Source organism: Aythya marila (genome assembly GCF_965140915.1).
Source record: "Aythya marila genome assembly, chromosome: 1".
Classification (NCBI taxonomy): Eukaryota; Metazoa; Chordata; class Aves; order Anseriformes; family Anatidae; genus Aythya; species Aythya marila.
The window spans coordinates 162,919,091-162,933,323 of record NC_139042.1 but is presented as its reverse complement, the minus strand read 5'-3'; the positions used below and the strand labels follow the sequence as shown (position 1 = coordinate 162,933,323).

General features: G+C 47.5%; 1 protein-coding gene across 1 annotated transcript in view; it reads right to left on the bottom strand.

Annotated features, from left to right (window-relative positions):
• Positions 1-1,751: 1,751 nt before the first annotated feature.
• The window catches only part of WDR91 (WD repeat domain 91), a 16,081-nt gene continuing 3,599 nt past the window's right edge, over positions 1,752-14,233 (bottom strand). Inside the window, exons 5-15 of the mRNA XM_082751449.1 lie at positions 12,104-12,228; positions 11,219-11,396; positions 10,785-10,943; positions 8,466-8,665; positions 7,931-8,081; positions 6,410-6,504; positions 5,800-5,968; positions 4,666-4,774; positions 3,734-3,846; positions 2,784-2,981; positions 1,752-2,383 (exon numbers count right to left, since the gene is read on the bottom strand). Coding sequence (XP_082607575.1) covers positions 2,219-2,383; positions 2,784-2,981; positions 3,734-3,846; positions 4,666-4,774; positions 5,800-5,968; positions 6,410-6,504; positions 7,931-8,081; positions 8,466-8,665; positions 10,785-10,943; positions 11,219-11,396; positions 12,104-12,228 — 1,662 coding nt within the window. The 3' untranslated portion in view covers positions 1,752-2,218. The remainder of the gene's footprint in view (positions 2,384-2,783; positions 2,982-3,733; positions 3,847-4,665; positions 4,775-5,799; positions 5,969-6,409; positions 6,505-7,930; positions 8,082-8,465; positions 8,666-10,784; positions 10,944-11,218; positions 11,397-12,103; positions 12,229-14,233) is intronic.

The following is a 14,233-nucleotide window of genomic DNA, read 5'->3' as shown; positions in this document are numbered from 1 at the left end:
TCAAGCGGCGGCAGCCGGCGTGGGCGAGACGCCCTCACGGCACAAAGGGGGAGCAAGGTGTTTTTTTTTTAGGGAAAGTTCACCAAAACAGCTTAGCGGGAGTTGGACTGAAAAAACTATGAGGTGAACAACGCAAATTTCTAGTAGGGGAATGCCTGTAACTGAAAGAGAAGCTCTAATGCCTTCCTTTTCCAACTGAGGGACATGGGCTCCTGCTTGGACAGGCTGTTAAGGTTCCCATGGCTGCTCCCAGCACAACCATAAGGCCCCCTTGGGAAGGGGGTACAGGCAGGGGAGGAAGAAAAAGGGCAGAGAAGAGCCTGGAGAGTAGCCCCATACGTTGTGGAAGGCACCAGAATGGCAGGGTTGGGGAAAAATACCAAAATTGCCTTCTCCAAACCCTAGCCAGGATGGAAATGCTAAGAGGCAGTCGTCTTGTGGTCTTATAAATAGTAGCCTCATGAAGAGAGCCCTGTGGGCTCTTCAGGGACAGCAGCATGCAGCACCCTCAGTCTCCCCCTCTGCTCAGACACCTCTCAGGGTACTGCTTCGAGGAACAAGCTCAGCTGCAGGCAAACACCAACAACAGAGTAGGGTGAGTAATCCACTCTAGGGGGTAATTTGGAAATGCGTGACTGGATTTAGACACCTACCAGGACCCTGCAGTAAGTTTTGGGTAAACCTTGCCATCCCCAACTTTTTAACATTGCACTGTTTCTACTGTAGCAAATTCTGTCGAAATCATTGTTAAATTGTCTTAAATTGATGACCAAATGCTGATGAAGTGCTGTTAAAATCACACAATCTAACCTTACTATTTATAAAACAAATCCTAGATTGTTCCTACATTAAAGTTGTGTAGAAATGTGTAGGCCTTTTGCTCCAGCCTGGATTGGGGCTGATCTTTCATACCTAATGACACCTAGTGGCTGGTTGGTCCACAAGCTGCCAGAGGAGCCCAGACTCGGGCTGAATCCTGTCAGGGCTCAGAGGGTACTAAGCAAGGGGATTTTATTTCCATTCACATCCGATAGAACATCACTCAAAGAGGATCTTGTCTGTTCCACTGCACAAAGACACTCTGACTTGAGATGCAGAAAGCAGAAGTGCATTCTTTTCCTTAAATTACACTGGCAACTTCTCATTTACCCATGAATCCATGCCCTGCCACCCTTCCAGCAGAACCTGTGTACTTGGATCATTTGCACAAATCAGCACATCCCACATTTTAAGTCCAGCTTTGGGCTGCTAGACCAGGTATCTGTGAGCCCCCCAGAAGCACCTGCTGTGTCAAACCACAAGGACCCAGAAGCTGCTCAGCCTGTCCCACTCACACAATTGTTCTTCCCTGACTCAGCTGATATTTAGTGTTTCGGGAGACAGGTCTAGGGACAGAGCACTAGAAAGGGCCAGACTGATCCTACCTTCCCCTTTGGTACTCTCTACCATCAAGTACATCAGGCATTATGTAGTTTCTGATCTCTAATGTAAGCATTTCAAGAAGTCTGACTTAGGATCCCTCCTCTAATTCCTGGCAGACACTGCAAGGGAACACAATACACCCAACCAATGCAGCTATTTTCATTCATGGATGACTTGCACTGGTAGCTCCCACTGAGAGGTTGTCAGGAAGCACCTGGGGAAAACAAAAAGGTCTTTTCTTCATGCAGAAGCCTGTTCTTGGCACATCACTGCCCAGAATAACCTCCATGCTTTCCAGCAACAGCTGAACAGAGCACAGGAATCAAGTGCAAGGGAATAATTTCTTTTTATGAAAACAAACAAATGAAAAAAAAAACACATTATACCCAAAGAATACTCTGGTTTTGCACTGGCCTTTCCAGTTTGAGCCACCTGTGTCACCACACATTGTGCTGCCTCATGTATGCCTCCTCCAGCTTCACCTTCTGCACAACCCCCGACGTGATCCCAGCAGCCTTCTAGCCATGTGCTACTTCAAGACTCCCTAACAGAGGGAGCCCAGCTGCCACAATGGGTCGGTGGAGTTGTATTTTTCACTGCTGCCACTGATCTGGTCCCAGATCGGTACTCTATTGCACAGTGGTTTGGCATATGTATCTAACATCTGTCAAGAGGCAAAAGCTAAAATGAGAAGAGTGATTGTGGTTTGCCTTCTCTCCCATGCAATTTGTTCCTGTGGAGTTAACACTGTTTTTTTTTTCAAGTCTGCTGCTCTTTTCCTTCAGCACTGTTCTGGTTAAGACTTTTGAGCCAGTAAGGTTGTTAACTTAATCTTCCCGTCCATGGAGGCAGTGAGGCAGGTCCCACAGTCCATGGCTGTGCTCCAGTCCACGGTGACAACAGGAGCTCGGTGTCCTCCCAGGGAAAGGCAACTCTCCAGGACCTTTTCCTCACCATTCAACTGCAATAAGAAAAGCAAAAGAATTTAAGGAGGCAAGTTGCTGCAGCAGTACCCAGAGCAGAATCAAAGCCTACTACATAATCCTTATCCCTATCAGGGCACATAATTAAGCAGAAAAAAAAGAGGCATGTTAACATTTATGTAGCACACGAGGAAGCAAATTTTCAGTCTCAGGACAGAAGCACATGATCTCAAGCAGCTCAGCTTCTGACATCAGCTAAGCTGCAGTAATTGAACAAGGCAGGCTAAGAGCCCAGTTGTGTAAGTTTAAGCCATAGGTCACGTTAGCACGGGTGCTCTGAATGCCTCAGCTGCAAAGTAACAATTCCACCTAAACTGCCTTGCAGTGGCCTGTGCTGATACACATTGACTCAACTTTCCCATCACTTTGCCGACTTACCTTAAAAATGACTCCCCCAGTTGCGGAACATGTCAGCATGTAGTTCCCCTCAGAGTCAAAGGCAAAAAGTCTTCCTCGTGGGAACTGGACTTGCTTGTATCCACTGTATCCAGACAGCACAAAGGGACCCGTAGCTTCGCTGGGAAGATCATACTCCGACACCTTCAAGCCACTCTTGTGAATATTCCACTGAATGAACTAGAATAACAAAAACAGATTATAAAAGCCCATAGTTTAATTAACTGGGATAAAAGAAGAGCCACGCACAGTTTTTAAGAGAAGGGGCTATTTCACACAGACAGAAGATGGCACTTCCACATCTCTAAGTAGCTGTAGTTACAAAACGCAGGCTGCAAGGGCTTTAAGAGTGCCTACTCGTCAGGCAAACACATCCTGCACTTCATGTGCACTGCTGCCTACCAGTACTGCCACACTATGTGCAGGACCCTGTTGGGATTTCACTTAACTTTCAACAGCCAAGGACCCGTGCCTTCAGGCAGCCTGCCCCCAAGCCAAAGCTCTTCTGCTGAGGTCTGTGGAACTCAAGAAATTGACACCTTTATTGTTAAGCAATAGGGAGCTACTGGCAAGGAATTTCATGCAAAGTGATCAAGTATCTGCTCCCCAGGGAACCTCAGACCTCAAATATGGTGATTTCAGGGGCACAGGAAGGTCATCTTCTCATGGATACCCTAGGAAGGAGATGTGTCACCATCAGCAGGATTTGCAGGCAAGGTCTGAGTCAGCTCCAGCTGCTACTGCCCTTTCTGGCCACCCTCTCCTCAGAGACTGCATGCAGCAGAGTGGTGCTGTGTATCTAAGCCCACAGTTAGCAGCCTGTGAATTCTCCAGAGCCTTCGGGTGTTTTTACTGTTATCCCCACCACATGGAGAAGACTCCAGAAGGGATTTCACCAGCAGCTGACCAGTGGAAGGTCACACACAGCCTACCTTGCCATCCTCGCCTATGCTGTAGACCGTGTTCTCATCGTAGCTGAACTCCACGGAGTAGACTTCCCCCTCGTGTGCCTTCCAGCTCATGGCGCACTCGTGCTGCTGCATGTCTGTGGGGAGAACCAGTACTGAGACACTCCCAGTGCTCACACAGAGCTGGGGTGAGGAGAGGCTCTTTATGTTGATACAGACTCTGACTCAGCCATCTACATCAGCCTCTGGGAGCCCTATCTAATCTCAGCACCTTGTCCTTATTCTCCAACACCTCTCCCTCCAGCTTTACAGGGCTGTTCACATCCTCAGCATCAACTGCAGTTGTTTGGTGCCCAATCCACACCAGCACCTTTATTTTCCTCCTCTCCTTGCTGTCTTGTCCACTCCTACAGCTGCTGCTGTCTCTGTCCTCACACCCACCTGGGACTGTAGCCTCACAGCTCAGCAGCTGAGGCAAAAGCAGATCCTTTTTTCATGAAGAAGGAAGGCCCAAGCTGCCTTTACCATGAGGACAGGCTAAAGAGGACAGAACCTGAGAAACAGAAGCTGCTCAGTGAAGAAGGACTGATGCGAAGTCCTTGCCTTCAAACTAGAAGGTCACACGCTAAATCCCTTCATTTAAGGCAGCTTCTGGCAGTGGTACTGCTATTAATGGCACAGCCAAGATGACGTGGCTCAAGGGGAAGTGAACTCTGCTCCTAAGCGGGAGGGAAACAAATCCAGCAGCACCACCAGGGCCTCCAGGCAATATCCCCCAGGGAAAGTTTATCTCAATTCACTCCTGAGAGCAATCATGAAGGAGAGGGAACACCTTCCAGCTTGGCATTTGGTCATGTCACGCAGCTGCCTCCCTGCTGGCAGGGGAAGGGTGCTGGGCACGGGGAGCAGCCAGCCGAGGACACCAGGGGCCACCTCACCGCTCAGTTCCAACATACCAAAGAGACGAACGATCCCATCTGCAGCCCCTGTGACCAGCAGGTTGCCGTTGTGGTTGAAGGCTGTGCAGTTAATAGCGATGGGCTCGGGCTCCAGGGAGAACTGCAGCTGGAAGGGAAAGTCTGTGTTAGTGTCCAGAAACCTCAAATGGAGCTGGGGTGCTGAAGAGCTGTACCCCAGTGCAGGGAAGGAAGATGGTTTCTCGTAACCAGAACTGCAGTGCTTGTTCTGCAGTTCCTCCTTCCTGAACTCCAGTTCCTCCACCTCGACCACTGACTTCAAGGTTGGCAGCTGCATTTTACTGTGACACTAAACCAACACTTCACCTCAGCCAACACACAGCTTTCATAGCAATGTCCTCAAAGCTGCACAAACAGCTTCTGGCAGACATGAGCTCGAGTTTGCTGCTTTCTCTTATGCATCAGGGAAAGCATTTAAGGGCAAAGGCGAGGGATAAGACCGGGATGCACTGCCAGAATAAAACCCATCTAAACTGAAACAACAGAGAAGATGATTTAAGACTAATTCTCTCGAGAAGCATTTTGCCTAAAAATAGATTTAAAATGCATTTTGATACACGGCTAGAAGAGTTCTGAAGACAGACAAGTTCACATTGTGTGGTTACTGCTATCTCCAGTCCTTGCAGCTGGAGCACACCAGGCTGGGATGAATTCACCATGCTCACCCCGCAGTGCTCCCCTAGGGAGATGCAAATGGGCCCCAATACCCATGGGGGCAGAGGAGGAAAGGGCAAGGGAGAATAGCAGTAAAGAAAACCCTTCAATGTAGCTTAATGAAAAAGCCTGAGCAAAGCATCATCTCAAACCGCTTGAGAGGTTGCCAGTCACAAATTCTGCAGGCAGGGAAGAAGCAAGACCATGGAGTATTTTGAAGAATTCATCAATAAAAACTGAAACACACACATAAAAACACAGCCAAACCCAGCAGGTACAAAGAACAGCTCAAACCAATTTGTTTTATCCCACATGTGACAGATGGTAAAAGAGGAAGGAGGTTTGGGGGGAAGACATTGAAAAGAAAGTCAGCACAATTTAGGAAGAAGGCTCCTCCACATCAAAACAGAAGACATTCTTGGCAAGCAGACTAAGAAAGGAAACAAACTCAGCAAATACCTGCTGTTTCATCGTTTTAGTGTCCCACAGCAACAGCTTCCCAGGAACTTGGTTCATGCTTTTGCCCCCAGAGCTGACTGCTGAGAAGTCCACGTGCGAGATGGGGCTCTGGGCTGCTGCAGAACAGACAAAGGAGGCACCGCTTGGGCTGCAGGCAAGCGACAGGATTCTGAAACACAGCAGAGAGCGTGAAATGCCTCTCTCCAGCAGCCACCTCAAGAGCAACAATCAGCTCCTAGTTCTGCCAGAAAGATGCTGCAAGACAGGACCTCCATCTCAGGCACACCATAAAGGAGAGCATGATACATGTGCTTAGGTGGATTTTGAGTCTCTCCACTGTAATGGAGCAGTTTTATGCTGCTCAGACAAGGATTGCCATCTACACAAAGGCTACGTAACATTGCAGTTGCAGGGAAGCAGTATGGACATCAAGACTTCATCTGCCAAAAACAGCAGATGAAACTTCAAAAAACCTAAAACTTCACAGTCAAGACATATGCACATAAATACATACACACAAACATATACATGTGCATGTACACCCGTATGTATACGTGTACATACGTGTACATACAGATGTCCACACATACAACCAATATTCCAGGCTTACCTGGGCATGTCTTCATCAATGCTGATTTCACAGAGATTCTTCTTCGCTTCTGTGTCATAAAGACGAACCGTCCCGACTCCACTGCCAAGCAGCAGCTTGAAACCAGCAAGGAGGAGATGGAAGGAATGTGAGTGAGGAGCACAGCGATGCTGTCCAGCAACTACCAACACCACACATTTTTTTCCACATTCATACATTGCAGTTATATGTAATTCCACTAGGCACATCCTGTCTTTCTGTGGACATCATGCTGAGTAGGACTACTCTAAAGTCACAGGAATCAGGATTAAAGCACTGCTCTCCAGAAATTTTAAGAAAAAGATCTGGTAAGCACCAAGGTAGAGAACAAGCCACTTTCTGGAGTATGGCTCAACATATGCAAAATGCACGTGGAGTCTCAGTATCTAGAGGAGCAAGGAAAGAGTAACACAGGATCAATATAAGTTCAGGAAACAGCTAAGTAGAAGCCACCTCCTTTCATCCAGGGGAGAATGAAATTACTCAGAAAGGCTCACACATGCTTTCTCAGTGGTGTTACAATTTAAATCAAAAGAAAAACCATGGAGGGATGCATTATCCAAGAAAAATAAGCAAGCAGGATCCTTCTCACTTCACAGCCTGAATTGCTGCTGAATCCCCATGCATTTCAGAAAGAAGAATCTCTCCACAGGAGAAGGAAATAAACCCCACAAAGCAGAAGAAATCATTAACTGTATGGACATCTCCTTTCTAAGAGTAAAAGAAACGAAAGAGATGAGCTGCAGCACCAACTCTTCACCACTGGCATTTAGGATTAGCAGCAGCACGCCGTCAGTGCCAGAACGTGAATGATATGCCCTCAGTTGCAGGCCCGCTGTGTCACACAGCCAAGGGAAGGCAGCGAACACCAGCAACAGTTCTAGGACTCAGCAGAACGCAGGCAATTTAAGGCTCCTCTCTAGGAACAGGATTAAAGGACAGGTGCTATGGCAAACATTTAAACTGTCTTGGCATCTAAACAAGCTTCCAAGTCCTTATGCAAGCACCAACCCCTAGCTGTGTGAGGCACCAGAGTAAAACTGGACTCGGAGCCCTTCTGACACCTGCACAAGCCAGGATGCTAACAGCACAACCTTGCTCTCTCTGTTTACTGGCTCAGGCTGAGAGTGAAGCTCTACAGCTCCCTGCTGCTGCCTTCCCACAGGCTGCTGTGCCTCTGCCTGCCCTTACAAGTGACTGCCTGCAGAAAGGCACTTCTCTTAAAGGAGCTGCTTCTGTCCTGCAGCTGCCCACGTGCTGCAGCTTGAGAACTTCTGCCTCAGGGCAAGCAGTACTGAGTTTCTTGCAAAATACAGAGCACGCTCCTCACTCCCTGGCTTTTATAAGACCCTACAGGCTTCAGTTCTCCCTAAAGCAGAAACTAACTGTTGTCCTGATTTTATCTGCAGTGCAGCCACCTAGAAGTTAATGTGCAGCACACAACAACTGAGCTCCAAATCATCTGCTGGGACTCCTGAGTCTCAGCACGCACAGGCTACTCACCAGCCGATCACGCTTGGTTGCCCATTCCAGAGACAGCAGCGGAGACTTGGAAATAGATGAAGCTTTAGTTTGCATTATTGGGTTAAAAGTCCACACTTTGATGACTCCATCCACATCCAAGCTGGCCACCCTCCGTCCAGAACAATCAACCCTGTGTGCAGAAAGAAAATGACTGGGTATTTTTCTCCCTGAAGTTCTTAGATGCAGGCAGATAGCCCAGTAATCCTTCCTCTCCTACAACAACCAGTGCAATGAAGCACTAGAGCTCCACACGCACAGCATAGAGCCTTCAGCAATACCAACAGGCTTTCCCAGGCAGTTTACTCCTGGCTGGCATTTCCCTATCACAAAAATCTTTGCCAATTCTCAATGCACAAGCTACAACCTATTGTCAGTCACAGCAACTCAGCTGCCCTACAACCAAGAGTACACGCACAATGTGCTGGGCAGAACAGAGGCTGGGAGAAACAAGCCAGACAGAGCTGATCCTCTGGAGAAGCTTCTAGGAGAAAGCCTTCCTCTGCCAGCCTGTTACCTGCAGTACATGATGGACGAATGGTGCTCCCCGTACTCCTCCTGGCTCAGGACGATGAAAGGCTGCTCCTGTCGGACCCCCACAGCCTCTGTACCACTGGTGGGCATTTTGGCTGAAGTCTCTGCTTGGTCAGCTTGCAGCTCTGAGCACGGCTCTGTCTCGGGTGTGCTAATATCCGTTTTCTTCTCAGCACTTTGGCCCTGCAGGAAGAAATCCTGTGTGAAATATACGGAAGCAGTATCTCCAGGCCAAGCTTTTCAGCCACCCCTCCTGTTAAGAGAAAGAACAACAGCTGTACTGAAACAGAAGCACTGTCAGCTCAACTCCCCTTCTGTCAGGGACCTTCCTCCTGAGCACAGTGATGGGGCACTGCACAGCTGTGCCATTTGATGTGGCCCCATTAGTCGTAGAGTCCCTTATACGCCCCCTGCAAGGCCAGCCATACAACTTCAAACAGGAATTCAAGGAATTGCAGCGTCTCTGTTCAGCAGACCTCAGCCGATATCAGAGACCCATTTTGATGCTGGTCAAGTACAGACTAACAACCAAATCATCAGATTTCAAAGAATTCTTGTATACAGCAATGTAAAGTCTGTGGTCAGTCTGCACAAGAGTTCTCAGAGGACGGTGAGCCACGGTGGATAGATTATGCATGTCAGCAGGGATCTGGTCTGTGCACAACGTGGTGATCACTGCAGTCAGATGATGCCAACTACAGTCAACATGAGTCCAGAAGTTTAAAACCCAATTTGACAGGACAGACGCGAGTTGGAACGAATGGATTTTTAGGAGGTAAAAGCATCTGAGTGAAACAAGATATCCACTGCAGCACACAGAAGTCTCTGAAAGCACCTTAATCCTCCCTTGCCACTAGGAGCAGATACAGTGCACGAGTCAGCAAAATGTTTGCAAGCAACCCTTAGCTACACCATCCTCTGAAGATGAAACACTTGAGAAGTCTGCATGGTAATGTTCCCTAACACATCCTTGCCTTATTTATAGTAGTGCTGTATCTTGAGCAGTAAGTTAAACACTACATAAGCAAATCATCACAATTCACAAAGCCGGAAAAGGCTGGGAAAGAAATCCAAGAACGCCTTGCTCTGTGTTAACGTGGGGAGATAACCGATGAATGACACTCATATCAGAGAAACAGTGCAGCCTTCCAGCTTCCTTTTTGACTCATGCTTTGAGAACAACAGAAAGCTAAACAGTATCAGCTTCCCCAAGACGACCAGACAACTTTCACAAAGGCAGAAAGACACCACCTTAACCTGGAACATCATAGCACAAGGAAAGTCAAAGGATACTTGCTAGGCAGCCAGGGTTTGCAACACCCTGACCAGTGCTTAATTAGTCTTTTAGATGAGCCACGAAGAACAAAGTTCTCTCATAGCCCGGAGCACTCATTGGTGTAATAACATCACTCCAAAGCAGCACACCCCACGCAGAACAGCCATGCCCATCAGCTGATAAGCAACAGTCCCTCAGCACCACCTCTCCCCCAGCGGAGAGTCTCATATAGCCAAAATAAACATGGCTGAGATGTTACCACCCATTCCTCCTAAGCTCCATTCCAAAACACACGTGGCTGCTAAAAGCCAGACAACATGGGGGTGAACAGCAGCACTCCACTGACCTTCAGCAGTTAAAACCCAGGACATAGTTTTATTATTTTATTACACAGAAAGCAGGGCACAGCCCCACACAAAACCGCAACACGTGGTGCAGAAGACTCCAAAACATTGCTATGAAGGATATTTCTACTCCTATCCAGGAAAGCTTGCAATTTTTCGCTGTAACACAGAGCCTGCACAAACCAGCCTGAGAACACAGCTGACAGGGAGGAGAGAAAACAGATTCTGCAATCCATGCTGCAGGACTCTTTGGAACAGCATTATTTATGTATGTGAATTCTTGATCTTTTACGTCTGTCTTACAATTGCTCACTTCTGTAGTATGGGTGAGCTGAGCCCACTGTTACTGAGGCAGATGGATTATAACAAGGTACTTGGACATAACAGCCACTAAGGTGGATGAAACATGCCCTCTCCAGGACAAGGCGGTTAACAAGACCATGAGAAGCAACAATTCGTCTTCCCTTTGAAATGTCAGCACTGAGTCCCTTCCAGGAACACAGAAATAATCTGAGAGTGGAAGGAGCTGATTAACTACAGAGATTAACCTTTGACACAGCTGATTGGAGCAGCATTCCAGAAGCTTAGTGGGAATACTTGCATTTGTTTTACTGCCCAACATAAAAAAAATAACAGAAAATGGCAGCCCTCCACTTCCCAGCTTCGCAGTGTTGCCCAGTACCTGAAAGGTCCCTTTTGACAGCAGCTCTCTCCTTTCCTTCCCGTGCTCTTGCAAGCGCTTCTGCCGCTGCTGCAGGGAGCTCGACTCACCCGCTGCTAACCCGCTGAAGTGGCTCTTCCCATCCTTACAGGTCACTGCTCCTTCTTTTCCTTTGGCACTCTGTAAGGCAGGAATGATTTGGCAAAGTTATGTTTGCATCAGGCTGTGGAAGAAAGAGCAAAAGACGAGGCAAAGAAACCAGGCATCCACAAGGGCTCTACAAGCCAGCAGACATCATCAGCTGTTCTTGCAGTGCACTCACACCCAGTGTACACGTTCAAGGTAGAAAATGACTTTTTTTCTTCCAGGTGAAAGCAAAAGCTTGGAGCAGGGCTGTGCTGCAAGCTAACTCCTTGGCTACTGAGCACCTTTCAGTGAATTCAGTTGAGCATCACCTGGTGATTTGCTGGTTCTTTCTTCCCAAGACTGGCAGCATGCTGCTGTGTTGGAGAAGCCCCACTCGGCTGAGCTGGTCTGGAAGGGCCCTTTTTGCTCTGGGAGAGGAAAGAGGAGAGAAAGCCTCCACGGGACTGAAGAGAATGTGCAGTGCTCCTCTGGCTGCAGGTCATATCACTGAAAAATAAACAAACAGAACATGAAAGTGCAGCCAGACAGCCTGATCAAAGATGACCCAGCAAAAAACTGTTTGAACCTCTGGGGGACTGATGCTTCTGGAGGACTGAGATGTGCAGACTTGCTTCACATAACTGCATACTAAGGGAAGACAGGGTTTAAACAATCAACCTGTATCACTGGGTATGTTGCCTCTTCTCTGCAGAGAGGAATACAACAGATGTAGCCACAAAACACACTAACTGTAGATTTATTGGGAGTTCCATACGTAACTGAGCTTCATGGAATAGCAACTCCCTTTCTCCTCTTGCCTTTGCAAAAGAAAGCCCATCTCTGCATAACGACGACCCCTTTAGGTGACAAAGGAGCAACATCTACAATCAATACAGTGCACACACTCTGCACCACAGCCACTACAGAAAATAGGAATTAAAGTGACAATCCGCTTCATCTGAGCAACACTGCGGGGTATTACACTGTTAGCAGCGTTCTGCCTGCCCAAAATACCCTGGTATAATGGTGAGACCAAAGCAGAACAACTTCTGCATGTGCTTGGGCCCTCCCTGCTCAGTGAGAATCTCTCTCTAAAGGTGGGAGATGATTTCTGCCAGGATGTGTTTCTGCAATGATTCCCAGGGCACAAAACGAGGAAGTGACCCAATAAAAGCAGCAGCGTCTGTCCCAGCTCCTCCCCTGCAGGCACTCACAGCTCAGAGTCCCCCAGTCGATCCATGTTGGCCACATATGCAGGCAGCTTGTGATGCACAACTGCTTCTTCCACTTCCAGTTCCTCTTTCTTCATGCGGGAGGATTCAGCCTGCAAAGCAAAAAGCTGCAAGAGAAGGGAGAGCCAAGTCAGCAGAAGTTTCACCAAGATTCACCTCCTTCCCACTTGCTGAAGTTGTTTGTTCCTTTTATTTCACCAGCCCTACGAGGGTGGGGAAGGCAGAAAGTTGCCCTGACCGGCTAAGCACATCAGTCCAAGCAGTGGGAACAACCAGCACTTCACATGTATGAAATTGGAGCCAGCTTAAAACCCTTCAGTCCTCTTGGGCTGTTGCTGCAGCAGCATTAATGGGGCCGGGAAAGCAGCATTGGCCAGGGCACAACTGCTCAGCCTGCTGCTCCATGCAGGCGGTTCAAGGCCAGGGCAGTGCACGTGCCTGGTGGTGGTGACGTGCAGGCAGCAAGCCTGGGAAGTCGCCTTCCTCCCACAGCCAAGGGTTTGGCAAGCTGGCAGGGCGTGCTGAGGCCAACACCATCAGGCCGTCCTGAAAATCCAGCTCCACATCCTGCTCAGCTCCCTCCCGAGCATGACAGAGAGATTTATCTCCACATTACGGAGAAGGAAACATTTTTCTCTTTCCCCTGCGCAGACAGGAACCTCAGGAAGCCTCTTTCTGTGACAGATGTGGTTGATGCCTGTGACTCTTGGCTGTGTGATGAGTTCCTCAGGCCTTTCCGTATATTTGTTTTTCAGACACAACTCTCATTTGTCCTTTTATCACAGTACTTCAGAAAAGCAATAACAAAAATAAGGAGCTTTAGAAACCCAGGATGCAATTCATGTATTTGCATTCAGTTTCAACAGTGAAATTGAGATCACTACATAATCCCAGCCACCACTGAATTCAGTATTTATTCACACCATTTTCATTTAAGCTTGTATTCTATAGGTAGCTGTTTCCCTTTCTAGCTTGAGCAATTCTTTAAAAAAAAAAAAAAAAAAAAAAAAAAAGTCTAGCTTTATCTCTGACAGAGAATACTTGTCCAGTTTGTGACACAAATCAAAAGCAAGACAAAACAAAAACCCACCCTTCAACCCGGCTTCAATCTGACCAGAAGTGCAGAATACGAAATTGGAAGAAATAAGAGTTCTAGTTCAAAACACACCCTGTCCTCCCCTCCTTATTCACTGACCATCTTTGCAGATCTGCCCTGGTAGTTTTCCTGCTCTACTGACCCCACACAGCGCAGAGTGCCAAACCTTGCTTTTCTTGAGCCATAAAACCTCCGTTTTGAGGTAAGTTTTTCTATTTTATTTCAACATTTTAGGACAGATGAACACAGAGTTGCTCAGTTACCTGAACAGCTGTAGCACAACACAGGACAATGTTTTGTAACACAGGAGGGTAAAGCACAAAACTTAAATTACTGAAGCATTCATTTAGGGAGAAATGTTTCATGGTCTGTTTCAAGTGAAACTAAAGTCCTGCTTACATGAATAAGGTTTCCCACTTGTACAAGATCAGCCAGATGTGATCTGTAGTTTAGAAGGTTCTTAAATTGTACATCTCCCAAGTTTCTCTAATGGGAGATTGTACTTGGAAAGGACTGACACATCGTATTTTCTTACACCTTTTCTCTAAACATCTGTGGATGTTACTGTCAAAAACAAGACACTGAACTGGGTGACACTTTGTTAAAGCAGTTCAGCCTTTCTTCCAGCAGGGTCTAGAACTGGGAAACAGATATTCACAACAATAGTTGCATTAGTTGATTTAAATTACTTTAAGTGCACTTCAGCTGCGGTAAAGTGGCCACGTCAGATGTACTGGTTTCTGCCTCTTCACCCTAAGTTATTGCCACTTTCTATTGCGCTGTCAGCTCAGTTCTGGAGGTGACTGTGAGCACTCTGTGAGTTTCACTGCGAAGTCAGTCATACGTGCACTTAACCTGCCATTAGTTTCAGCCTGGCAGAATTTGCAGCATAGCAGAAAAGGCATTGCACAGGATCTGCACCCATCAGACGGCACAGGGAGAGGGACAGATGCCTCCAGCAGAGGCCCAGGAATGTCCTACAGACGTTGTACTAATCATCATATGATCACAGCCCT